The 26,386-nt window shown below is 47.5% G+C and overlaps 1 protein-coding gene across 1 annotated transcript; it reads left to right on the top strand.

Moving 5' to 3' along the window:
- Window positions 1-9,171: 9,171 nt before the first annotated feature.
- Window positions 9,172-25,732, top strand: LOC145515560 (cytochrome P450 2B4-like). The gene is made up of 9 exons (XM_081516242.1): window positions 9,172-9,342; window positions 14,731-14,893; window positions 15,042-15,191; window positions 16,473-16,633; window positions 18,073-18,249; window positions 18,729-18,870; window positions 20,444-20,631; window positions 20,805-20,946; window positions 25,491-25,732. The coding sequence occupies exons 1-9, from the start codon at window positions 9,172-9,174 to the stop codon at window positions 25,679-25,681; spliced, it is 1,485 nt and encodes a 494-aa protein (XP_081372368.1). The 3' UTR covers window positions 25,682-25,732.
- The last annotated feature ends 654 nt before the right edge of the window (window positions 25,733-26,386 follow it).

Here is a 26,386-nt window from a genome sequence, read left to right as displayed (position 1 = left end):
GGTGATGAGAACCAACAGGGGTCTTATGCATGAATGTCCATCTCAGGGTCACTTGTCATGAACCCAGCCTGCAAAGTCCTGTGTAGTATCTCCCCACCTTGTGCCAAGGATCTCTGTGTCCTAATCTTTACAACCTGAGAATATGTTGAAATATCTTTCATGGCATAGGGGGCTTTGCAGATGGGACGAAGCTAAGGATCTTGAGGTGGGGAGATTAACCTGGATTATCTGGATGGACCCAATGTAACAGTAAGAGTTTGTATAAGAGGGAGGCAGAGCGAATTCCCTGGTGGTCCAGTGGTTAGGACTCCATGCTTCCACTGCAGGAGGCACAGGTTCTGTCCCTGGTTGGGAACTAAGATCCTGCAAGCCATGTGATGTGCCCCCCCTGGAAAAAAAAAAAAAGGAACGCGGCAGAAAGATCAGACATAGAGAAGATTTAAGGACAGTGGCAGAGGTCAGAAAAGAAAGAAGATGCTATGCTCCTGGCTTTGAAGACTGAGAAAGGGGCCATGAACCAAGAGATGCAGCATCTAGAAACTGAAGACGTGTAAGAAAATAAAAATAAATAAAAAAGCTGTAAGATGATACAGCTAAATAAATAAATAAGCTGTAAGATAATGCATTTGTGTTATTTGAAGGCACTGAGTTTGTGATCGTTTTTTATATCAGCCATAGGAAACTGATATATCATGTGACTTTCCATCTGGGGTCATCCCAGTCTATATTAGTTTGCTAAGTCTGCTGTAACAAGGATCACGGAGTCTACAGAGTTGATTCCCCCTAAAAGCCATGGGAGAGAATCTATTCCAGGCCTCTCCCCTCGTGTCTGGTGGTTTGCTGGCCATCTTGGACGTTCCCTGACTTCTAGAAGCATCATCCTGATCTCTGCCTTCATCTTCCCATGGCATTCTCCCTGGGATGTGTCTGTGTCCTGCACTACCCCTTTCATAAAGACACCAGTCAAACCAGATTGGGGCCCACACTAAGGACCTCTCTTTAACTTGATTACATTTGCAATGAATGAATAGATCTTCAAAAAAGGTCACATTCTGAGGTACTGGGGGTTAAGGCTTCAATTCAGTTCAGTTCAATCGCTCAGTCATGTCCGAGTCTTTGCGACTCCATGGACCGCAGCACACCAGGTCTCCCTGTCCATCACCAGCTCCCATTTCCTCAAACTTATGTCCATTGAGCTTCAACATATCAGTCTGGGGGATGACACAGTTAAACCCCAGAAAATCATTATTCATGTCACAGTATTCTTCTGGGTCCCTGCCATGACCCAAACCCCAACTGGGCACTGGAAACACCAGACACGTTCCATCTGTGCGCTACAGGGACTGGGATTTGCATATCATAAACTCTTCTGCTTCCTGACCTTTGTTTTGTTTCCTGCTGGTCTTAATGTGGTGCATTTCAACACGGGGTGAAACATGCACTTTCCTGACCTTGGAGCGGCGCCACGGACTTTCCTGACCCCAAGTCATGGTTCCTACTGTGCTGTGTGACCTTTGTGATTCATTCAATAGCACATTCTTGATGCAATGCGTATAAACAATTCCAAAACACCCCATTTTAGGACTATTGCTCACTCATATAAAGGAACACATCTGAGTCAGTTCTAATGAGATGGATGAACTTAGAGCCTATTATACAGAGTGAAGTAAGTCAGAAAGAGAAAAACAAATGTGGCATACTGACGCATATATATGGACTCTAGAAAGATGGTACTGATGAATCTATGTGTAGGGCAGCAATGGTGATGCAGACATAGAGAAAGACTTGGGGACATGGGCTTGGGAAGAGGAAGGTGAGGGTGGGATGAATGGAGAGAGTAGCATGGGAGAATATACACTACCATATGTAAACCAGATAGCCATTGGGTATTTGCTGTATGACTCAGGGAACTCAAACCTGGGCTCTGTACCAACCTAGAGGGGTCAGATGGGGGTGGGAGGTGGGAGGGAGGTTCCAGACGGAGGGGACATAGGTATACCTATGGCTGAGTCATGTTGATGTATGGCAGAAATCAACACAGTATTGTAAAGCACTCCATTAAAAATCAATAAATTTTAAAAATGTTGAGAAAAAAGTAAAAACTCCCCATTTTATAGATGACAAAATGGAGGCCTAGAGAGGACAGTCACTTGTCAAAGCTAATATGTGCCAGAGACAATGTTTAAATTCAGGCTTATAGGACTCCAGGGCCTAGATTTGAAGCCTCTAGACTTGGAAGTCTTTAACTGAGGTCCAGGCACCCCTAGAATTCTGGGGCCCCAGGAACTTGGATGGAAAACAAAATCCCATGTGTTTCACTAAACTCATTCTGAAATTTAGCCTTTCTCCCAATTATGGAGGCAGATTCCTGTCATGTCAGCAGTAATAGTGGCTTTGTCACTAATGGAAACCATAGATGTTTTCTCTTCTTTTTGGTCACGCCCTGCAACATTTGGGATTTTATTTCCCTAACCAGGAATGGAACTCATTCAATCCTGATGCATTCCTGCTGCAGTCCTAACCACTGGACCATCAGGGAAGTCCCCAGAAACCACAGATATTTTCACAGCTCATTTCAATTGCAGCTCTGGAAATATCATTTAGACTCATCACCAGTCTAAGATGATGCCTCTAGATCTTGTTTTTGAGCACGTTTCTGAGAAGAATGCACTATATCACATATTTGGTTTATTTTTGACTTTTAATAAAATTGATTTTTGTGGGGATCTTATGAATTAAAGCTTTTTTTAATCATGGTAAAACAAATATAACGTGAGGTTTACTATTTTTAAAAGTACAATTGAATGCATTAAGTACACACACGATGTTGTAAAACCATATCACTGCCTAGTTCCAGAACCTTCTCATCACCCTAAACAAAAACCCTGTATATATTAGGCAGGCACATCCCATTCTCCCCTCCCCTAGTCTCTGTCAACCACCGATTTGCTTTCTGTGTCCACAGATTTGCCGGTTCTGGATATTTCATGTAAATGGAATCATGTGCAATGTGTGACTTTGTGTGATCAACTTCTTCTTTTTCTGGTTTGACATTTATTAATGTTAAAAAAAACTTTATAATGGTATACGAAGAATATTAGATATCTTAAAAATTGCCTTTTTTTCTTTTTTTTAAATAAATTTATTTATTTTAGTTGGGGGCTAATTACTTTACAATATTGTAGTGGTTTTTGCCATACATTGAGATGAATCAGCCCTGGGTTTACATGTGTTCCCCATCCTGAACCCCCCTCCCACCTTCCTCCCCATCCCATCCCTCTGGGTCATCCCACTGCCCCAGCCCTGAGCATTTGTCTCATGCATCAAACCTGGAATGGTGTTCTCTTTCACATATGATAATATACATGTTTCAATGCTATTCTCTCAGAACGTCCCACCCTCACCTTCTCCCTCAGAGTCCATAAGACTGTTCTATGCATCTGTATCTCTTATTCTGTCTCGCATATAGGGTTATCGTTACCGTCTTTCAAATTCCATATATATGCATTAGTATACTGTATTGGTGTTTTTCCTTCTGGCTTACTTCACTCTGTATAATGGGCTCCAGTTTCATCCATCTCGATAGAACTGATTCAAATGTATTCTTTTTAATGGCTGAGTAATATTCCATTGTGTATATGTACTACAGCTTCCTTATCCATTCGTCTGCTGATGGACACCTAGGTTGCTTCCATGTCCTGGCTATTGTAAACAGTGCTGCGATGAACATTGGGGTACACGCGTCTCTTTCAATACTGGTTTCCTCGGTGTGTATGCCCAGCAGTGAGATTGCTGGGTCGTATGGCAGTTCTATTTTCAGTTTTTTAAGGAATCTCCACACTGTTCTCCATAGCAGCTGTACTGGTTTGCATTCCCACCAACAGTGTAAAAGTGTTCCCTTTTCTCCACACCCTCTCCAGCATTTATTGCTTGTAGACTTTTGGATAGCAGCCATTCTGACTGGTGTGAAATGGTACCTCAATATGGTTTTGATTTGCATTTCTCTAATAATGAGTTAGGTTGAGCATCTTTTCATGTGTTTGTTAGCCATCTGTATGTCGTCTTTGGAGAAATGTCTGTTTAGTTCTTTGGCCCATTTTTTGATTGGGTTGTTTATTTTTCTGGAATTCAGCTGCAGGAGTTGCTTGTATATTTTTGAGATTAATTGTTTGTCTCTTGCTTCGTGTGCTATTATTTTCTCCCATCCTGAAGGCTGTCTTTTCACCTTGCTTATAGTTTCCTTTGTTGTGAAAAAGCTTTTAATTTTAATTAAGTCCCATTTGTTTATTTTTGCCTTTATTTCCAATATTCTGGGAGGTGGGTCATGAAGAATCCTGCTGTGATTTATGTCAGAGAGTGTTTTGCCTATGTTTTCCTCTAGGAGTTTTATGGTTTCTGGTCTTACGTTTAGATCTTTAATCCATTTTGAGTTTATTTTTGTGTATGGTGTTAGAAAGTGTTCTAGTTTCATTCTTTTATAAGTGGTTGACCACTTTTCCCAGCACCACTTGTTAAAGAGATTGTCTTTTCTCCATTGTATATGCTTGCCTCCTTTGTAGAAGATAGCCTTTTTTTTCTTTTACACTTGATTTTGTTTGGGGTATAGCCAACCAACCAGAAGGGTACGGCAACCCATACCAGTATTCTTCCCTGGAGAATCCCCATGGACAGAGGAGCCTGGTGGGCTACTGTACACGGGGTCACAAAGAGTCAGACACGGCTGAGCGACTAAGCATGGCACATAGCCAATTAACAGTGACGCTGTGATAATTTCAGGTGAAGAACAAAGGGACTCAGCCATACCGTGTGCTTGGCTTCTTTAAGGAATTTAACCTTATGCAGTTAAAAGCATTATTCTGAAACCATTGTGTACTTTAACGTGTGAATGAGCAAAAGAGGATTTGGAGCAAACCTCCCGATGTTTCAATTGACTTCAGCAGGAAAACAAATGTGTAATGGGTATTACATACTAGAATCTATCCAAGTTGCTTTTACTTTTTTAAAAATTATTTCTAATTTTTATTTATTTGGCTGTGCTGGGTCTTAGTGGTGGCATGCAGAATCTTTAGTTTGCAGCATGGGGGATCATTAGTTGCGGTATGTGGGATCTCGTTGCCTGACCAGGGATGGAACCTGGGCCCCCTGCACTGGCAGCGCAGAGTCTTAGCCCCTGGACCACCAGGGTATAACAAGTATAGGTGTAACACCTGACTGAACTCTCACAACATCCCTGGGGATGGGGTTGGACATTATCCCCATTTTACAGCTGAGGGAAGAGAGGCACAGAGAGGTTCGAGAACCAGCCAGCATATAGACAGTGCTTGTGGGGCTGGGGTTTGAACTCAGGTCCTCTGGCTCCTGACGCGAAGAGCTGACTCATTAGAAAAGACCCTGATTCTGGGAAAGACTGAAGGCAGGAGGAGAAGGAGATAACAGAGGATGAGATGGTTGGATGGCATCACCGATTCAATGGACACGAGTTTGAACAACTCCAGGAGATGGTGAGGGACAAGGAAGCCTGGCGCGCTGCAGTCCCGGGGGTCATAAAGAGCTGGACACGACTGAACGACTAAACAACAACAACCTCTGACTGACTCTGGGGCCTGAGCACTTAATGACTGGCCTGAGCTGCATGTTGCAGGGGACCTGTTGGGTGTGAATGACCCCTGAGCCGGGCACCCCCACCTCACCACTGACCCATAGGGTCCTCTGGGTGACGGCCGTGCCCAGTGTGCCCAGTGAAGGCATCCACCTCTCCAGCAGGGCCTCACACTGCCTGGTAGCCGCACAGCGATGACCGTGGGCATTGGGCCCAGGCGCGCCGTGAACACTGGCCCTTACCAGGCCCTCAGCTGCGGCGACAGGGGGGTGGCCCGAGGGACCACTGCCCAACTGTCTGTCCATCGTGGTGTCTGGACAGACGGTTGTCGCTGCGGCTGCCCTGGGTCTCCGTCACACGGTGTTGTCCTCTTTTCTGGCTCTCTCCGTGTCTCTGTGTTTCTATGTCTCTGATCCTGAGTGTCACCTTGCTTTACCCTCAGCCTCTCAATCTGCCTCAGGTGGCCCCTAACTTTCACTTCAGAATCTCACCAGTTCCATCAGCTCCTCACTAGCTCTCCTAGCCTCTCGTGGGTTCCCTCAGCCCTCACCAGTCCCTCAGCCCAGATCCCCTCCTTCAGCCCCTCACCAGTATCCTCAGCTCCTCACCAGCCCCCTCAGTATACATGGCTGTCCTTTGCTGTCTCTTAGTGTGCCTTCATTTAGGGCTTCTCAGTGGCTCAGTGGTAAAGAACCTGCTGCCAATGAGGGAGACACGGGTTTGATCCCTTTGTCGGGAAGATCCCCTGGAGAAGGGCATGGCAACCCACTCCAGTATTCTTGCCTGGAGAATTCCATGGACAGAGGAGTCTGGAGGGCTAGAGTCTATGGGGTCCCAAAGAGTCACACATGACTTAGTAAAAACAACTACAACAACCCGTGACAGTGAAGTTGCTCAACTGTGTCCGACTCTTTGCAATCCCATGAACTGTAGCCTACCAGGCTCCTCCATCCATGGAATTTTCCAGGCATGAGTACTGGAGAGGGTTGCCATTTCCTTCTCCAGGGAATCTTCCTGACCCGGGGATCAAACCCAGGTCTCCCGCATTGCAGGCAGACGCTTTACCGTCTGAGCCACCAGGGAAGCCCCAACAGGGAAGGCACCAGGAAATGCAGTACAACAACAAGCGCCTTCATTTCTCCAGTGCTCATGTCTGTCTTTCTGTCCTTCTGCCTCTGGGCTTCTGTGTTTCCCTCATCGTGTCGCATTATCTCGCTACCTGCCTCTTTGCCCTACCTGTCCTTTCACAATCTCAGGTATCACCATTTCCACCTTTGTGCCTCTTTCCCTGACAATAAAACTTGTCACACTCCCAGGGTGATTATCAAACTACCATGTACCCAGTATAGGTGGATGCTGATCAAACAAAATGCGCACAGGTGATAAGACAACCAGGAAGGACAACCCAGGGCTTGATGCCTGTATATTACCTGTCACTATGTGAATTTACTGAATGTATCACCATTTTCTTGTTATCTGACCCTCCCGCTAGAACGTTAGCTCTGTGAGAGCGAAGATATTCACATTTTATTCCCTGCTGTGTCCAGAGTGCCTAAAACAGGGCCTAGCACACAGTAGGTATCCAATAATTGCTTATTGAATGAATGAGTAAATGTTTGCTGTGTCCTTTGAGGTCTCACCATAGCCTTGTCTTGGGTGTCTCTCTCAGTCATGTCTCAAGTCTCCCTTTCTGGGTCTGTCTCTCTGCCTTCCTCAGTCTTGGTCTCTGAGTCTCTGTGTCTCTCTCTGTGGCCACGATGCATTCATAGAACACTTACTATGGGCCAGGCCCCCTGCACATTGGGTCTCATTTTCATTCTCATCAATATCCTATAGGGTAGGTACCCACATTTTCCTGATGAGCAAACCTGAAGCTCAAAGAGCAGCAGACACTTGCCCGAGAGATTGTGATGTGTCCTCCAAATAGCCTGGGAGCTCCTTTCAAGTCCCCTCCCCTCTTGATGAGTTACTGACAGCTCATGTTAGCAATCGAAGGGCTCTGAGAAGTCCTGCAGGAAAGGGAGCAGTTTGTTTAACCAAGCTTTTGCCTTGCTTGCTTACCAGAGAACGCTTCCCTTAGAACTTCCTGTCCTCTTCTGCCTCTCACCCTTTCTATTTCTTTTTCCTTCTGCTTCTCTTTGTTATCTCTCTGCATCTCTCTCAGAAAGGCAGCCCAGTCAAATGGTTGGAAGAACAGCCTCTGGAGCTAGACTGTCTGGGTTTGACTCCTGATGCTACCTCTAGATGGCCGTGTGACCTTGGGCAAGATCTTAACCGCTCTGTGATTTACTCCATTAACTGAGTGAGGATTAGGTGATTTCCTCTGTAAAGCGCTTCATGTCTCCCCATCAGTGATTCCTGGGCCTGGAATAAGGACCCAAGTTCAGTGCCAGTTCACACAGCACAGTGGATCCCAGGACGTGGGTTGAGGAAAGTCCATGGTGGCCTCTCTCCAAGGTCAGGAAAGTACAGGTCCCACCTCTTCAAGAGATCAAGGGACACTAGTTTGGAGGAGTCTGACTCAACTGCTGGGATCAGAGTTTTGGTTCCGCAAGAGGTTTGCCTAACATTGCAAGAAAGAGACTGCCACCCTCCTTCTAAAGAGGAGAGACAGAGAGAGGCGGAAAGCCAGACCCAGGCCACGACAAGGGGACTCGGACACAATCATTAGCATATTTGGTAAATACAAATTGAGCCTTCCAAAGGCTCAGGGGAATGCTGGAGACAGGCAAGCTCAGTGGACACTGATCAAACTGCACACGGTCTCTGTGCTCCTGGAGCTCAGAGTTTAAGGAGTGAAAGAGAGACGCTGAGACAGAGAGAGACAGCAGGAGAGAGAGACACACACACATGCACAGACTATCATCGAGGGACGGAGAAAAGTCCTGCAACTGTGAAGACAGAGCAGGAGGCAGGGAGAAAACTCAGGGCAATCAGAGATCTGAAGACCCCAGTGTTGGATCCACGGCCAGGACTTGTCTCTCTGTCTCTCTCACCTGATCCTTTCCACCTCCAAGTCCCACCAGAACTGTGTCTCTCACCCCTATTGATTTGCTTCTCCTGCCTCTCCCATCTGTGGCTCTCAGAGAAGGGAGGGCGAGGGAAGGGTGGCTGGAGACATAAAGGCTGAGTGTCTGCAAGCCCTGTAGTGACAGGGACTGTCTGATGTGTGCACACATACACATACAAACATACACACACAGACAGACTCACACACACGGACCCACCTCACCACCACCAGCACGAAAACACAGACACACCTTCAGGTGTGAGACACCACGTAAATACACAGAAGCCCACACATGTGCAAAGACTTATGCGTAAGCACACTCACACTCATGTACAGAAACACACATGGGCATGTTCACAGCCTCTAGGGAGGGGCTGTAGAGGTATCAGGGGAGCAGGTCAGCTGACTGTCGGGGCAGGAAGTATGTGCTCCTTCTCTTGAGTTCACACTCTCGGAGGATGCTAGGGAATGGATGATATAACATAACTGGGTGTGGGTGCAGGCTTAGTATAAAAGGCTCAGCCAGAAGCCCAGCAGGTTGGAAGACCGTCGGGCTGCGGCCATGGAGCTCAGCGTGCTCCTTCTCCTTGCTCTGCTCACCGGACTCTTGGTCCTCCTGGCCAGAGGCCACCCAAAGGCCCATGGCCGCCTTCCGCCTGGCCCCCGTCCTCTGCCCTTCCTGGGGAATCTTCTGCAGATGGACAGAAAAGGCCTGCTCAAATCTTTCCTGAAGGTGAGACACAGGTGGACGGGGTCTGAGGGTGGCTCCTTGCCTCCATCCTTGGGGATCATTCACCAGGAGATGTGAGGCATCCTTGCAGGCTCAGGGGTGGGCTATGGGAAGTTCAGCGAGGAAGGGATGTGGAGCTGAAGTGTGGTGGATGGCTATCAGGCAGTCAGAGGTATCCCTTGCTCAGTTGGAAGTGTGTAGGCACTGTCCCTGGAGTGGGCGGGCGGGCGTGAAGAGGTGTCTGGGTATGAGCCAGGGGTATAGAAATCCCTGCTCCTCTGTCCCCCTCTCTCGGGTCCTTGCCTGCCACAGGGAGAGAGAGAGGAAAGGGGTGGTGGTACCAGTCAATAGGTTTCTCCTCTGCCAACAAAAGCTGTCAAAGGTTGGCCCCAGCCAGCGCCAGACCAAGGGGAGGAGGGAGGGAGAACAGAATGGGAGCCCAGGGCCAAAGTTCTTACCATTCATTAACATTAATGTGCAATGAGTAGCTGATACTGGAGTGTTAACCAGGTCCTGTATCACTGCTCTCTAGACATGATTTCATGATTGATGACCTATTTATGTAATAATAATGTAATCCATGGGCTTCCCAGGTGGTGCCGTGGTAAAGAATCTGCCTGTCATTGGATTTGAATTCTCGGTTGGGAATAACCCTTAGAGTAGGAAATAGCAACCCACTCCAGTAGTCTTGCCTGGAAAATCCCATGGACAGAGGAGCCTGGTGGGCTAGAGTCCATGGGGCTGCAAGGAGTCAGACATGACTGAGCAACCATGTAATCTACACCCGTGAGCCCACTCCCCAACAGGTTAGGCTTAGGGAACACTTGACAATAACTTCCAGCAGCCCCAGGTGCCTCTACCCCTCTCCCAACCCCTGCAGTGACCACACTCCTGAGTCTTGGGCTTGTCATCTGTTATTTTTTTAGCTCCACTGGTTCTTTGTTGTGCTGTGCAAACTTCCTCTAGTTGTGGTGTGCCAGCTTCGCTTGTAGGGCATGGGCCCTAGAGCGCGCAGCCTCAGTAGCTGTGCCTTGAGAACTCTCTCGTTGTGGCACTCTGGGTTAGTTCCTCTGTGGCATGTGGGATCTTAGTTCCCCGACCAGGGATCGAACCCGTGTCCCCTGCATTGGAAACTGGATTTTTAACCACTGGACCAGCCTTTGATTTTGAGGGAGAGTGTTTTATCACACATGTGGAGGCCCCAAGTGCGTATTATTTAGTTTTTATCACAAGGGTAAACACCATGGACTTTCGTGGCAATACCTGGACTTAGTTTCTTCACTCAGGATTATGTGGCTAGGATTTATTTGTATCGTGGAGTGAATTCATCAGGTGATGGTTACAATACCTTGTGGGCTAGAAGAGGTGTCGCCCTCACCTTAGAGAAATAGATAGTGAGGTCAGCCCGGGGAAGGCACTGGTCCATTGTTACAACCTGGGACTTCACAGAGGGGACGTGTGAGTCCAGCATGGAGGCCCTTCCATCTCCTTCATAGATGGAAGCTACCTAATAATTTGTTGTTTTATTTATTGTTATCACATGCATACTCAGTTGTGTCTGTCTCTTTGTGACCCCATGGACTGTAGCCTGGCAGGCTGCTCTGTCCATGGGATTCTCCAGGCAAGAATACTGGTGTGGGTTGCCATGTTCTACTCCAGGGGATCTTCCCAACCCAGGGATCGAAACCCCTTCTCCTGTGTCTCCTGACAACTTGGGGATCACTAAATCCTTTGGGAGTTTAAGGCCTGGTGGATCCCCTCCCCCGCAAATATTCACATACATTTTGCATAAATTTTTGCTAGTTCCAGACCCCCTAAATCTCTTCTACAGTCCTTGCAAGGATTCTCTGTGTGTCTGTGATCCTCTTTATTTCCTGTCGTATCATGTGGCATGTGGGATTTTAATTCCCCAACCAGGGATTGAGTTCATGCCCCTACAGCGGGAGCTTGGAATTCCAACCACTGGACCACCAGGGAATTCCCCATGGTCCTCCATTCTCATTGCATCTTTGCAGAGAGAGAGAGGTTGAGAGAGAGAGAGGGAGGGAAGGAAAGAGAGGCCATAGGTTAGCAGGTGTCATGATTTACTTCCAAATCCTTCTGGAGTCAGACAGGTGAGGGTTTGTGTTCCAGATTCAACTCTTACTCGTTGAATCTTAGCTTCTCTTCAGCAAGATAAGGTCATGATGATAAGAATGCCTGCCTCATAAGAGAGTTGTGAGGACTAGATAGTGCATAGAGCTTGGTATACAGTAAGTGCTCATTAAATGGAGGTTACTCGATCTATTCATTCATTTATTCATTCATTCAATGGTAACTTACTGGGCACCTTCTGTGTGCCAGGAAACATTCTAGGCATTGATGATGTGGCATTAGACAGGGTACACAAACAGAGAAGGAAATATTAGGTTGGTAAGAACTATGACTAAAATAAAGCAAGGTGATAGTTTCAAGAGTGGTGGGAGCTACAAACCAGTGCTCTGTGACAACCTAGAGCAGTGGGATGGGGTGGGAGGTGGGAGGGAGGTTCAAGAGGGAGGGGATATAGGTGTACCTACGACTGATTCATGTTGAAATATGGCAGAAACCAACACAATGTTGTAAAGTCATTATCCTCTAATTAAAAATACATAATTTTTTTAAAAAGTGACAGGAGCTACTTGAAGCTACTTTAGAATGAGTGGCCAAGGAAAGGCTCCATCTTGCCTTGTTTCTGATCAGACGGCCTGAAAGACGCCTGTGGAAGATATCAGTGAGCAACAGGGGTCAGTGCCAGAACTCAGAGGCAGGAGCAAGCTCAGCATGTTTGGGGAACCACAGGGCGCCTGGATCTGTGTGCTCAAAGGATCTGTGTGAGTGGGTGGAGATGTCAGAGGGGTGATGGGGCAACATCATGTAGGGCTCTGTCCACCACGGGGAGACTTCAGGTCTTACTCTCAGGGTGGTAGGCGAGCGGGATGGTTGGAAACAGGTTAGGGATATTAATTAATTTACATTTTAATGAGATAGTTCGGGTTTCAAGATAGGGTGGGGTGTGTAGTGAAAGGATTGTGGGTAGCACAGGAAAGGAAGTAAGGAGACCAGCAAGGAGGCTTTGCAGAGATCACTGTGAGAGTTTTCAATAAACTTAACCTTTTTATAAGTCAACCTTTTAAGTCACCTTTTTAAATCAATTTTTAAAATTGCAGAATCGTTGATTTACCAAGTTTTGCTGATTTCTGCTGTACAGCAAAGTGATTCAGTTGTGCATATCTATGCATTCCTTTTTAAAAATCTTCTTTTCCATTATGGTCTATCTCAGGATATTGAATATAGTTCCCTGTGCTATACAATAGGACTTCATCGTCTATCCATTCCATATATAAAAGCTTGTATCTGCTACGCCCAACCTCCCTCTCCATCCCCATGTCCTCCTCCTTGACAACAAAAAGTCTGTCCTCTATGTCTGCGATTCTGTTTCTGTTTCTTAGGTATGTTAATTTGTGTCGTATTTGTTTCATTTGTGTCACTTTATAAATTAATTTTTTACACTGTGTTACCTTAATTTAATTCTTATTTTTTTGGCCATGCAGCATGTGGAATCTTAGTTCCCTGACTGTGTCATACTTTAGATTCCACATATAAGTGATACCATATGGTGTTTGTCTTTCTTCTGTAAGTCAACTTGTATTTTGTACCAGTTTAACATTTGTAGAAGTTCAACTTTGTAATTGAAGTTTAACCTTTAGGGTAAAGAACACAAATCCTAAGTGCTCAGTTCAGTGAATTTTCTCAAATGAACACACTCATGGAGTTGACATACAGATACGTAACAACTTGGCTCATGCCCAGAAACCTCCTTAAGTCCCCCTTCCAGTCACTACCCTCCTATTGTTCTGACACCACAAGTTCCTGTTATGTTTCTGAATTTCATATAAATAGAATTATGACATATGAACTCTTCTGGGTCTAGTTGCTTTCACTCACCATTACATCTGTGAGTTTCATTCTTGTTGTTGGTTGTAGCAGCGGTTTGTTCTTTTTCATGGCTGCATAGTAGCCCACATTATGAATTCATCACTAGTTGTTTATTCCCTATGTTGCAGAGCATTTTATAATAAGGCATCTATGAATCTCCTTGTTTTTTATTTTGCTGAGCACATGTGTGCATTTTAGTTGAGTGTGTTTCTGGGAGTGAAGTGGCTGAGCTACTCAGTACACACGTCTCCAGCTTCAATAAATACTGTTGAGCTGTTGCCCCAGTGGCAAGACTTGATGTTATGATTTTTCAAATTTCATGATAACTCCCAGAAGGCCATCACTTTACCTTCATGCCTCCCAAGTAGGTGGGTGGTTGTCTGGGGAAATTGCCAGAAGGCAGATGGGAGTTGAAGGTGGGTCACAAGAAGGATGATTTTTAAAAAAATATTTTATTTATTTAATTTTCCTGTGCTAGGTCTTAGCTGCTCTTCACTGTGGCATGCAAATGCTTAGTTGCAACATGTGGGGTCTAGTTCCCTGAGCAGGGATTGAACACAGGCCCCTGCATTGGGCGTTCAGAGGCTTAGCCAGTGGACCACCAGGGAAGTTCCAAGAAGGATGATTCTTTAGTTGAGATGCCAGGGAGATCTCACCAGACTCAACCAATATCACCAGGGCTGGGGTGAAATTATTAATAGGAATATTTAACCATCTGTGCTTGTTAGGAGGCTTTCCAGGTGGTGCTAGTGGTAAAGAACCCACCTGTCAATGGAGGAGATGTAAGAGACCTTGGTTCGATCCCTGGGTCAGAAAGATCCCCTGGAGGAGACCATGGCAACCCACTCCAGTATTCTTGCCTGGAGAATCCTATGGACAGAGGAGCCTGGCGGACTTCGGTCCATAGGATCGTAAAGAGTTGGACACGACTGAAGCGACTTAGCACACACACATGCTGCTTAAGACACCAACCAAGCCAACCAGTGTGGACTGGGCTGGGACATGGGTTAATCTTTTAACTGGTGGGTTCTGAGAAGCAAAAAGGAAGACTGGGGTGTAAGGTCTTGGGGGAAGTGGCTAGTTATCAATCTATATGTTAAATGTTAAATTACCAATCTATACGTAAGTGTTTTAGGGCTTCCCTGGTGGCTCAGATGGTAAAGAGTTTGCTTGCAATGCAGGAGACCCAGGTTCGATCCCTGGTTTGGGAAGATCCCCCGGAGAAGGGCACGGCAACCCACTCCAGTATTCTTGCCTGGAGAATTCCATGGACAGAGGAGTCTGGCGGGCTACAGTCTATGGGGTCGCAAAGAGTCAGACACAACTGAGTGACTAACACACGCACACACAAGTGTTTTACTGGTTTAAAAATGGAGATGGCCACAGAGGTGCATACTGACTAATAGCAACCCTGGCTGTGGGTGTGCTTGGCAGTTCCGACAGAAATATGGGGATGTCTTCACGGTGAACCTGGGGCCGCGGCCAGTGGTCATAATCTGTGGGACAGAGGCCATTCGGGAGGCCCTGGTGGACCAGGCCGAGGCCTTCTCTGGCCGAGGGAAGATCGCCGTCATTGATCCAGTTACCCAGGGATACGGTAAGGGCCTCAGGGCCCCTGGGAGGGGGCAGGGGATGGAGGATGGGGATTGGGGAGGGTGAGTCTGGGAAGGGAAGATAAGGGGTGGAGCAGGACCCAGAGTCTCCTTGAAAATTCCTCTGCAACCCAAGCCTCTCCCAAACCCTAGGTGTTATCTTTGCCAACGGGGAACGTTGGAAGGCTGTTCGGCGATTCTCTCTGGCCACCATGAGGGACTTTGGGATGGGAAAGCGGAGCGTGGAGGAGCGGATTCAGGAGGAGGCTCAGTGTCTGGTGGAGGAGCTGCGGAAATCCCAGGGTGAGCCCTGGGGCGGCGGTGGGCAGGAGAGAAGCTGCATGAGGGACGTAGCCCAGAGACAGAGGGTATACGTGGGCAGAGAGAGAGATGTGGAGACAGAGAGGAGACAGAGCTTGGGAGCCCATCCGAGGGGCAGGGACCGAGAGAGGGCAGAGAGACGGGGCAGAGGTGGGTAGGTGAGAAATGCAGGGGGCAGGAGAGATTCAGGAGTGTAGTGTCAAGAGGAACTCAAAGACGACTCAGACAGTAAATAGCATGTTAATTGCCTGTGTTCAAGGGAACCAGTTCATGGTTTGATTGTATCTGTCAAGGGTCAAAATGTGACTTCAATAAAAAGAAAGTAAAGAGAAAAAAAGAGAAAACTACAGACATTTCAAAAAAGGGGACAAGCTGTGTTTTCCTTTCTTTGGGTGAACAACTGCCTGTGAGCAAGGGGGCAGTTGGGGTTTTCTGCTCTTAGGAAGTCAGGTGGGCACTTCCAGGGGGTTTAGGATTCCTCAGAAACGTGTGTCTGAGACGTAGCGGTGACAAGATGCTTTCTTAAGAGATTTTGAGTCATAAATGGAGAGTCTGGGAGGAAGAGGCAGAGCCACAGGGAGCTATAGAGGTATAAGGACGGAGGGACTCAGAAGAAAGACAAGAGGAGACAGAGTGATTCAGATGGAGACACAGAGAGGAAGAAAGAGACAGAGATGGAGGGACCGAGGCAAAAAGAGAAGAGACTCAGAGAGGCAGGAAGGAACAACGGCAGAGAGAAACTGAGGCACGAAGATTAGAGAGAGACAGACAGGCTCAGGAAAGGGTGTGCAAGGGAACAAGAAAGAGATGATGGACAGGTGAGACCCAGGGAGAGAGACTGCACTGACCTGACACTCTGGGTGCACAGCCCACCCTCCCTCCGGTTGGGGCGAGCTTGGCACATCTAGATATCAACAATCAAGTGCAGAACAGTTCCCCAAAGACAGAGAGCTCTAGAGGTGGACAGAAAAGATGGGGGTGGGGCGGACAGTTAAGGGAAGGAGCACAGAGCTTTGTAAATGGCACGTGCGATTGATTGAACACCTGCTCTGCACCTTCTCCACAGGACTGAGATGAGAATTTTGTAAAATAATATGTGAAGTCTTAGAATAGGGCCTGGCACAACTCCCAGGTTAGCGAGTATTGGCTGCTATGAGGCCTGTTTGTTTTTTTTATGGTGACTGAGTGATAGAGGAGAGTCACACAGAGACAGCTCCTCAGGCATTGGAGTCTGAGCCCTGAGACCCACCCCTTTCCCTCTAGGAGCCCTCCAGGATCCCGTCTTCTACTTCCACTCCATCACCGCCAACATCATCTGCTCCATTGTGTTCGGAAAACGCTTTGACTACAGAGATCCCAAGTTCCTGAGGCTGCTGGACTTGTTCTTCCAATCTTTTGTGCTCATCAGTTCCCTGTCCAGCCAGGTCTGGGAGGGCAGAGCTCAGTTGGACATCCAGGCAGGGGAGAGGGGTGATTTGCTTTTGTGAATCGGAAATGCAGCTTCCAGCCAGAAGAAGGGCAAAGACAACAGAGAGAGAGAGACAGGGACACAGAGACCTGGGGGAAGGGAGAGATGGTGAGACAAGGACTGAGACAGGAAGAGGAAGAAAGGGGAGTGATGGGAGGAGAAACAGAAAGAGGAATCAAAGACACACACATGAACATGCTCCTCTTCTAAAACAAAATGATAAAGTTTGTCTTTCTCAACTAACCTTGAAATACCCGTATTGTGAAAAGTGAAAGTGTTAGTCCCTCAGTGAGGTCTGACTCTTTGTGATCCCATAGACTGTAGCCTGCCAGGCTCCTCTGTCCATGCAGTTTTCCAGGCACAGATGCTGGAGGGGGTTGCCATTTCCTCCTCCAGGGAATCTTCCCGACCCAGGGATCTAACCCAGACTCCTGCATTGCAGGCAGATTCATTACCTTCTGAGCCACCAGGGAAGCCCCACCCCTATTGTATATTCAGGTAAAAAGTGAAACTTCAGAAAAGTCTGCCTGGCTGTTGCTCTCAACGGAGAGTGCAGGTCAGAGTCACAGGAATGAATATCGAAAATAAAAATTCCCCTGACCTCCTAGTGGAGAGTCAGGCCTGGAATATCTGGAAGGAGGTTCAGATGAGTACTTGCACAAGTCCAACACAGGGTTTCAATTTTCTCCTCTCACAGAGAACCACAGAGAGGGGAAAAGTCTGGAAGATCTGCCAAACAGTTAACCATGTTATCTCTAGAAGGATAGGTGAAGGAGGCATTCCACAGCATAGTTTATACTATCCTGCATTTTTTGCAGTTGTTGGCAACAAGTTAGATATTACATTTCTCATTAGGCAAAGCAATAGACATATGCTCCCAAATAGTCAGCAGCTTCATTCTGTGTAAGCATCATGTTATCAACGCCTGACACAGCAAGGACGATGCAAGAGGTGGAAAGAGACAGAGAGAGGTTTGAGCAGAACAGATAAACTGGCTGGGGTAGGCAGGGGCAGGGCAGAGGGCGGATGAGCAGGAGACCCACAGAGATGGGGAGAGCTGGAAAGGAGAGAGACACAGGTGGGGCAGAGACTAACAAGAAGACACAAGGAGAGGGGGACAGATGCAGAAAGAGAAAAATGTGGTCTCTTACACAAAGGGGACACAGAAGCAGCGAGTGAGGAGCTCAGATACAGAGTAAGAGCCGAGTGAGACAGAGACTGAGAGGTGGAGAGACAGAGGGAGACAGAGACACCCCAGAGAGGCAGAGAGAGATGCAGAGAAAGAGAGGGAAACAGACATCCCTTGTGAAGGTACTGGGGGCCAAGAGGGCTGTCCCTCCGTGTGACCCACTAGCTCAACCCCGCAAGGGCCTCACAGCCCCTTCTCTCCTGCAGCTGTTTGAGCTCTACTCCAGCATCTTGAAGTACTTTCCTGGCTCACACAGGCAAATCTACAAAAACCTGCAGGAAGTCAATGTCTTCATTGGCCACAGCGTGGAGCAGCACCGTGAGACCCTCGACCCCAATGCCCCCCGGGACTTCATTGACTGCTACCTGCTCCGCATGGAAAAAGTGGGATTTGGGAGAGGCGATGGGGGTGGAAGGGAGGAGAACAAAAGATGCAGAGTGAGAAGGGACAGGAAAGGAGTAGAGGAGTGGGGAGAAGGGAGAGTGGAGGGGAGATTGGGAAGGGAGCAGAGGGGGAGAGGGAAGTGGGGGGGAGATGGTAGGGAGGAGACAGAGGTACGGGAAATACAGGACAAGGGGGAGGAAATGCAGCAGCTGGTGGAAAGAGTCGCAGAGGCTGAAAGGGACTGAGAGAGGAAGGGGGACAAACACACCAAAGAGACGGGAGATGATTGAAACAGAGCAAGACAGAGCGAAGAGAGACTGAGACTGAGACAGAGAGATGGTGGGACCCCGAGCATAGAGGAGGGGAAAGGGCCAGACGGTGCAAGACCCAGAAACAGGCGGAGGGACCCCGAGAGGAGAGGTGTGGGCAGCGGGGCCCCTGGCCTCCCCTGATGTGAACCCCACCCGTCTGGATTCAGGAGAAGTCCAACCCCCAGAGCCAGTTCGATCATCAGAACCTCATCATGTCTGTTCTGTCACTCTTCTTTGCCGGCACGGAGACTACCAGCACCACGCTCCGCTATGGGTTCCTGCTCATGCTCAAACACCCCCACGTTGCAGGTGGGCAAGCTGGGGGCAGACACTGGGGAGGGGGCTTCTGACCCCTTTGCAGGCACAGAAATGGGGCTAGAGGTCCCTGGTGAATGAGAGAGGCAGCATTCCCCTCTTACACCAGGAGCCCTGTAGGTTGTTTCTGTTTTTCTTTTTTGCTTGGCCTCTGACCAGGGATGGAACGTGCACCCACGCTGTGGGAGTGTGCAGTCTTAACCATTGGACCACCAGGGAAGGTCTCGGAGCAGTGCAGGTTTTGAATGATCTACCCAACTAAGCCAGCCCTGATGGTGGATGGATGAATGAAGAATCTGTCAGTTCGGGGAGTTCCCTGGAGCTCCAGTGGTTAGGACTCAGTGCTTTCACTACCATGGCCCTGGGTTCAATCCCTGGTCAGGAAACTAAGATATGGCAAGTAGCGCAGCATGGCTCCCCCTCCCCAAAATCTGTCAATCTGTTTTCCCACTGTTTCTTCTATCACTTAAAGATCGACCCACTCATTTATCCATCTGTCCTTTCAACTCATCAATCAACCTGTGCACTCAGATTCTTTCATCTATGACTCATCTAGGATGTATACATCCATGCTTTATTTGGACAAACTGATTCATCTATTGATCGTTTGAGACAGTGATTCATTGAATGAACTGTTTCGTCACTGATTTATCTGTTCCTTCATTCATTCATGCATCCATCTGTTTTTCTAAAACTAGGTTACATAACTTAATCCTTCCATCGCTTGTTTTTCACTTCGTCCTTCATCCATCTATCTTTTCATCTATTTATTTAATAATGCACTCATTTATTCACCCTTGATTTATACATCTATCATTCAATATATCCAACCACCCACTTACTCCTGTTTTCCTGTTCCTTTAAATGTATTCGTTCACATGTTCTTCCATAAATTGAGCCATTCAACCATTCATATGAGTTATTGGTTCATCAAGTTCATTTATTTATTTGTCTATGGATCATTTAGTAATAAATTAATCTTTGATAAGTAATAATACATCCATTCATTAGCATTCTTCCATTTACCAGTCTTTCCATTCATGAATTGATCTACTGATTGAGCGAATGATTGATGTACTCATTTATTTATCCAGTTGTTCATGGGCTAATCCACTGATGTGTTTCACTATTATATTCCTGATTACCTAGCACAGTGTCTCATCTATAATATACACACAATAAATATTAGTTCATTTTCTACTCATCTTAGAGGAGGAACCTTGATAGGTTCATAGCCTTGAGTTCTTGGTCTGAAATTCTGAGCAAAACTGGGGTTCACATGTGTGTGTGTGTTTGCTTGTGTATATTGGGAGAGAATCCATAATATTCATTAGACATTAAAGAGTGAAAATTCTTGTAGTTTTCCCATTGCTCCTCCCACCCCAAACTGGTTACTCAGAGGGGTGTCGATGGTCTAACCATTTCTTATAGGTTTTCTGGGCTCATTGGCCTGGAAATGAACGGACCAGTGTTCATAGAACATTGAGCTGTGTTCCAACATAGAAAGCGGTGTTCCTGGTGAAATGTCTCTATAAATGAAGTTCAGTGGTCCCACTCTTCTGTGCAGAGAGAATCCACAAGGAGATTGACCAGGTGATTGGCTCATATCGCCCTCCAGCCCTGGATGACAGAGCCCAAATGCCATACACGGACGCAGTCATCCACGAGATTCAGAGATTTGCAGACCTTATCCCCATTGGTGTGCCCCACGTGGTCACTAAAGACACTCATTTCCGAGGGTACATCCTCCCCAAGGTACAGCACCTCACTGGGCTCCCATATCTCCCTTGTATGGGTCTCCTGGGTTCTCTTTCATCTCCCAACCTTGACCTCTTTTTGGTTTTATCACTCACCCTTGGTTCATTATGTGTAGGGGTGGGTTAGGGGAGGAAATGGAGATATCTTTCAATCTTGTGACCCTCCCTCAGGACACAGAAGTCTATCCCATCCTGAGCTCTGCTCTCCACGACTCGCATTACTTTGAGAAACCAGATGACTTCAACCCTGACCACTTTCTGGATGCCAATGGGGCAGTAAAGAAAAATGATGCTTTTATGCCCTTCTCCATAGGTAAGCTGGGAGAAGGCAATGGCACCCCACTCCAGTACTCTTGCCTGGAATACCCCATGGACGGAGGAGCCTGGTGGGCTGCAGTCCATGGAGTTGCTAAGAGTCAGACAGGACTGAATGACTTCACTTTCACTTTTCACTTTCATGCATTGGAGAAGGAAATGGCAACCCACTCCAGTGTTCTTGCCTGGAGAATCCCAGGGACAGAGGGGCCTGGTGGGCTGCCATCTATGGGGTCACATAGAGTCGGCCACGACTGAAGCGACTTAGCAGCAGCAGCAGCCATAGATAAGCTGGGCCTGCATTCCAGAGTGCGGGTGCCATGACCTCTTGAAGACAATCAAAGAGAGGTCTTTGTTCATTGAGCAGTTTATTTGTGCCAGTTGCTTTACCTGTATTAATTCACCTCATCTTCACGCCAATGCTAGAGGGGACTTGAGAACCAAGATCACATCCCAAAGGCGCAGCTCTGTAAGGGGGACAATTACACCTCTCTACGGAGAAGGCAATGGCACCCCACTCTAGTACTCTTGCCTGGATAATCCTATGAACGGAGGAGCCTGGTAGGCTGCAGTCCACGGGGTCACTAAGAGTCAGACACGACTGAGTGACTTCACTTTCACTTTTCACTTTCATGCATTGGAGAAGGAAATGGCAACCCACTCTAGTGTTCTTGCCTAGAGAATCCCAGGGACACAGGAGCCCGATGGGCTGCCGTCTATGGGGTCGCACAGAGTCGAACACGAGTGAAGCGACTTAGCAGCAGCAGCAACACCTCTCTACACTCAGGTATCAAATCTGTTGAGCACCACTATGAACCAAACATTTTATCAGAGGTTGAAGATAACACATCAGACAAGTCACAAGAGACACAGTTCCTGCCCCAGGAAGTTTACAGTCCAACAAGGGAGATAACTCGTGTCATACGGTTACAGAAAAATCTACAATTAAATGAATAAATGTTACAAAGGGCTTAGAACTCCTTGGCTAAAGTAAGTGCTCAGAGGCCAACTCTTATTCATGTAACAAATCATAATTATGATAAGTGCTCTAATGGGGCCTTTGGGAACATCAAACAGGAAATACTGACTACTCCCGGTGGGTCTGTGAGGAAAAGCTTACCCTAAACAGTGTCTTCTAAGCTATGACACCATGGGAGAGTATCAACCAGCCACTGGAAGGCATGTTCCCCCAGAGGGAGAAGCAAGGGCAGAGCCTGAAGGTGGAGATGGCACGGCTCACCCGAGAAAGAACTCGGGAAGACTGGGACGGGGATTACAGAAGAGAAGGGTGAAGAAGAAGATAAGTGAAGAGGAACTAAAGAGCCACTTGATGAGGGTGAAAGAACATTCAAAACATGGCGATCATGGCATCCAGTCCCATCACTTCATGGCAAATAGATGGGGAGAAAGTGGAAACTGGTAGATTTCATTTTCGTGGGCTCCAAAATCACTGCAGATGGTGACTGCAGCCATGAAATTAAAAGATGCTTGCTCCTTGGAAGAAAAACCGTGACAAACCTAGACAGTGTATTAAAAAGCAGAGACATCACTTTGCCCACAAAGGTCCAAATAGTCAAAGCTATAGTTTTTCATTAGTCATGTATGGATGTGAGAGATGGACCATAAAGAAGGCTGAACACTGAAGAATTGATGCTTTTGAATTGTGGTGCTAGAGAAAACTCTTGAGAGTCCCTTGGACTGCAAGTGGATCAAACCAGTCACTCCTAAAGGAAATCAACCCTGAATATTCATTGGAAGGGCTGATGCTGAAGCTGAAGCTCCAAAACTTTGGCCACCTGATGCGAAGAGCTGACTCATTGGAAAAGACCCTGATGCTGGGAAAGACTGAGGGCAGGAGGAGAAGGAGACGACAGAGGATTAGATGGTTGGATAGTATCACTGACCTAATGGACATGAGTTTGAGCAAACTCTCAGTGATGGTCAAGGATAGGGAAGCCTGGCGTGCTGCAGTCCATGGGGTTGCAAAGAGTTGGACAGGACTTAGCAACCGAACAACCAGCGTGAAGAGCTCAGCTGGGTGGGGCCTTGAAAACTGGGAAGAGTCCGAATTTGTTCTGCTGGGACTAGGGAGCCAGGGAGTTTCTTGACCTGGTTTGATTTCACTCTCTCCCTATTCTCTGCTCTTTGACCCCAACCAGAGGAAATCCCAATGCCCAGGTTCTCCTCCTTGGGGAGAAAGGTGGAAACCAGCATCAAGTCCCTAGTTTTGAATCGCACTGGTGACTTCAGTGACTCAGGGCCTCTAGCTCTGCCCAGTGCAATGGCTTCCTCTCTCATTTCTCTCTAAATTTTTGGCTGCGCTGCCTGTTGTGGTGCAGGGGCTCTAGAGCATGTGGACTCAGTAGTTGCTGTGCAGGCTCAGTTGCCATATGTGGGAATCTTATTACTAGTTCCCCGACCAGGATCAACTATTTACCCTGCCTTGGGAGCTTGGAGTCTTATCCACTGGACCAGCAGGGGTGTCTGCCCCCTCCTTAGTTCTTCTTCAGGGAGAGCCAGGGGACCTGTGGGGTCTGGGCGGTGGGTGAGGGTCCGTTTCTCCATTAAACAGTCTTGCCCTAAGTTTTAAGAGAGGCAGAGATGTGGCAAACAGAAACAGAGATGGACAGACAGATAAGGATAGAGTGAGTGAGAGAGAGAGAGAGAGAAAGACAGGAGAGATAGTGGTAGAAAGAGACTTAGAGGGACTGTGAGGTCATAGAGGGAGGTGGAGAAAGAAGAGGCTGAGAAAGGGTAAGACAGAGAGAGGAGAAGAGAGAGTGACATAAGCAGCGAGGAAGAAACACTGCAGGAGAGGGAAGGAGAGACTGTGCAGGGAGATTGGAAAAACGCAAGAGCGTTGCAGGGAGGATCAGACCCGAAGAGATGGAGAAAGGGAGTTACATAAGATTCAAGACGGCGGGACAGGGAAGAGAAAAAGAGAAAAGATACAGTGCCCGGCAGAAGGTATAGACAGAGAAAAAGACTGAGGCAGATGGCCATGGGCAGAGAGAAAGAGCCAGAGGGTGGCCAGTTGCAGAGCCCGAGGGATGGGAAGGACCGGGTTGGAGGGAGCAGGAGTCAGACTGTTCTTGGAAGAGCCCGGTTGCAGACCCAGTTACAGGAGAAGAATCAGCTGGGGGCGCCACTCTGAGTATTGCTATGCTCCTGTGTCCTCACTTCTAAATGAGCCTAGAAGATGTAGACCCTTCTCCAGTTACCTCCAATGGGCACAAAGTCTAACCACTTGGAAGACTTGAGGGGGAATTCCTTGGCCATCCAGGGGTTGACTCCGGGCTTCCACAGCAGGGACTAACGGTTCGATCGTTGGTCAGGGAACTGAGGTTCCCAAAGGCCACTCGGTGCAGCCAAAAAAAAAAATCAAATCACATTAAAATTTTTTTAAAAAAGGGAGAGGCTGTCAGAGTCTCAGCCTTTCTTCTGGCTCCTTCTGTTCTCACTTCACTCCAAGTTCATGGTTTAGAACTGTGGTGGGGGGACCCATATGCCCCTGAGAATCTCATGCAAGCTGTCCACTCACATCCCATGACCATCAGTCCTGCACACAATGTTATGTACTTTTTTTTTTTCAGAACTCCTGGAGCCCATGGCTCTCAGGCTGAGTTAAGAAGAAAGCAGAGAGACATGTAAATATACGTAGGGCCAGACACACACCTGGCATACAAACTCCCCACTACACACACCCAGAAACCAGCACAAGGTACTCACTACATTTGCCTTTAGTAACAGTCTATCCTAAAGGAAATCAGTCCTGAATATTCATTGGAAGGACTGATGCTGAAGCTGAAGCTCCAATACTTTGGCCACCTGATGAGAAGAACTGACTTATATGAAAAGACCGTGATGCTGGGAAAGATTGAAGGCGGGAGAAGGGGACGACAGAGGATAAGATGGTTGGATGGCATCACCGACTCTATGGACATGAGTTTGAGTAAGCTCTAGGAGTTGGTAATGGGCAGGGAGGCCTGGCGTGCTGCAGTCCATGGGGTTGCAAGGAGCTGGACACGACTGAGCGACTGAACTGAACTGAACTGTTCAGGTCTTCTAAAAATTTTAGAAAATACGAACTTCTTTATCTTCAAAAGAGCCCTACTAGCTAGGTACCATTCTTCCCATATTAGTATGACAGACATGAGAAATATTAAGTCAGAAATATGCACCGGTCTGTATGTCCAGGCAGATGAACACACACACACACACACAGTCCAGCATCCTTCCATTCTCTGGGGCCATAGAACTCTCTGGAAATCAAACAGAAGCTTACAAACTCTGTCCCAGAAAAATGAGTAAGGTACATTCACCCCACAATTGGCACTGGCTTTCAGAGTTTCGAAATCCTCCAAGAGTCTACCGTGACTACAGGTTAAAGGCTAATCCCACACAACTTTTTTGCAGTGAACACAGGTGTCTGGGCTTTGGGGTGTGACGAGGCAAAGTATGTGCATCTGCTCACAATGCACACTGTGACCTGAGATTCTGTGTCTTGTGTCCACATTGTGAACCTCTGTTCTGTCCCCACAGGGAAGCGTATCTGTCTTGGCGAAGGCATCGCCCGCACCGAATTATTCCTCTTCTTCACCACCATCCTCCAGAACTTCTCCGTGGCCACCCCCGTGGCCCCTGAGGACATCGACCTTACTCCCCGGGAGAGTGGGGTGGGCAGAGTGCCCCCGAACTACCAGATCCAGTTCCTGCCCCGTCAAAGAGGCTGAGGGAAGGCGATCAAGGATACCAGGGTCATATGTGTCCTCACCTCTGCAGAGAATGGCCCCTAAACTCTCTCCCTGTCTTCCTGCCTCTGAACAGGCTGTGCTGTGAGCCAGCATCCCTCCCCTCCATGGATGCCACCTCCATGGGAAAGTCCCATCTGCATCTCACCTCCTTCCATCCTTCTGCAGCTCTGCTAAACTCAAGGAGGTGTTTTCCTTTCACCTATTAATAGAATCCCACAAGCGATGTATACATATATATGTATATATACATATATATATATATTTGGCTAAATAAATGAGGCAAAGAATGAAAACTTGCCTCAGTATCTCTTGGCATTCTGACTCTGAGGCCAGAGCTTACCCAAGTGACTATTCCCCTCTTGAGAATAATCACAGCCTCCCTTTCTCCACACCTTGGGCTCCATGATCTGTGCATCCATGAGCTCACTTGAGTCCTTCCAGTAGCCCTATGAAGTGAGTACAATGATCCATGCCCATTGTACAGATGAGTAAACAGAGGCCATGTAATGGCCAGCATGGTCTGAGGTGACCTGGTCAGTGAGTGGAGAAGCTAGATTCATACTCTGGGTCCCTGGCTCTTGAACCCAAACTCTTCACACAGCTCCTTTCTATCCCCGAGATAGAGTTTAAAATGAAGATGAAGCTCATATCTTGTAACTAACCAGTCTCAAGTGTATAACAAGG

This window comes from Giraffa tippelskirchi, chromosome 7, assembly GCF_054371585.1.
Source record: "Giraffa tippelskirchi isolate mGirTip1 chromosome 7, T2T-mGirTip1v1.2.pri, whole genome shotgun sequence".
Taxonomy (NCBI): Eukaryota; Metazoa; Chordata; class Mammalia; order Artiodactyla; family Giraffidae; genus Giraffa; species Giraffa tippelskirchi.
The sequence above is the reverse complement of the archived record's forward strand: the minus strand, read 5'-3'. Positions and strand labels throughout refer to the sequence as shown.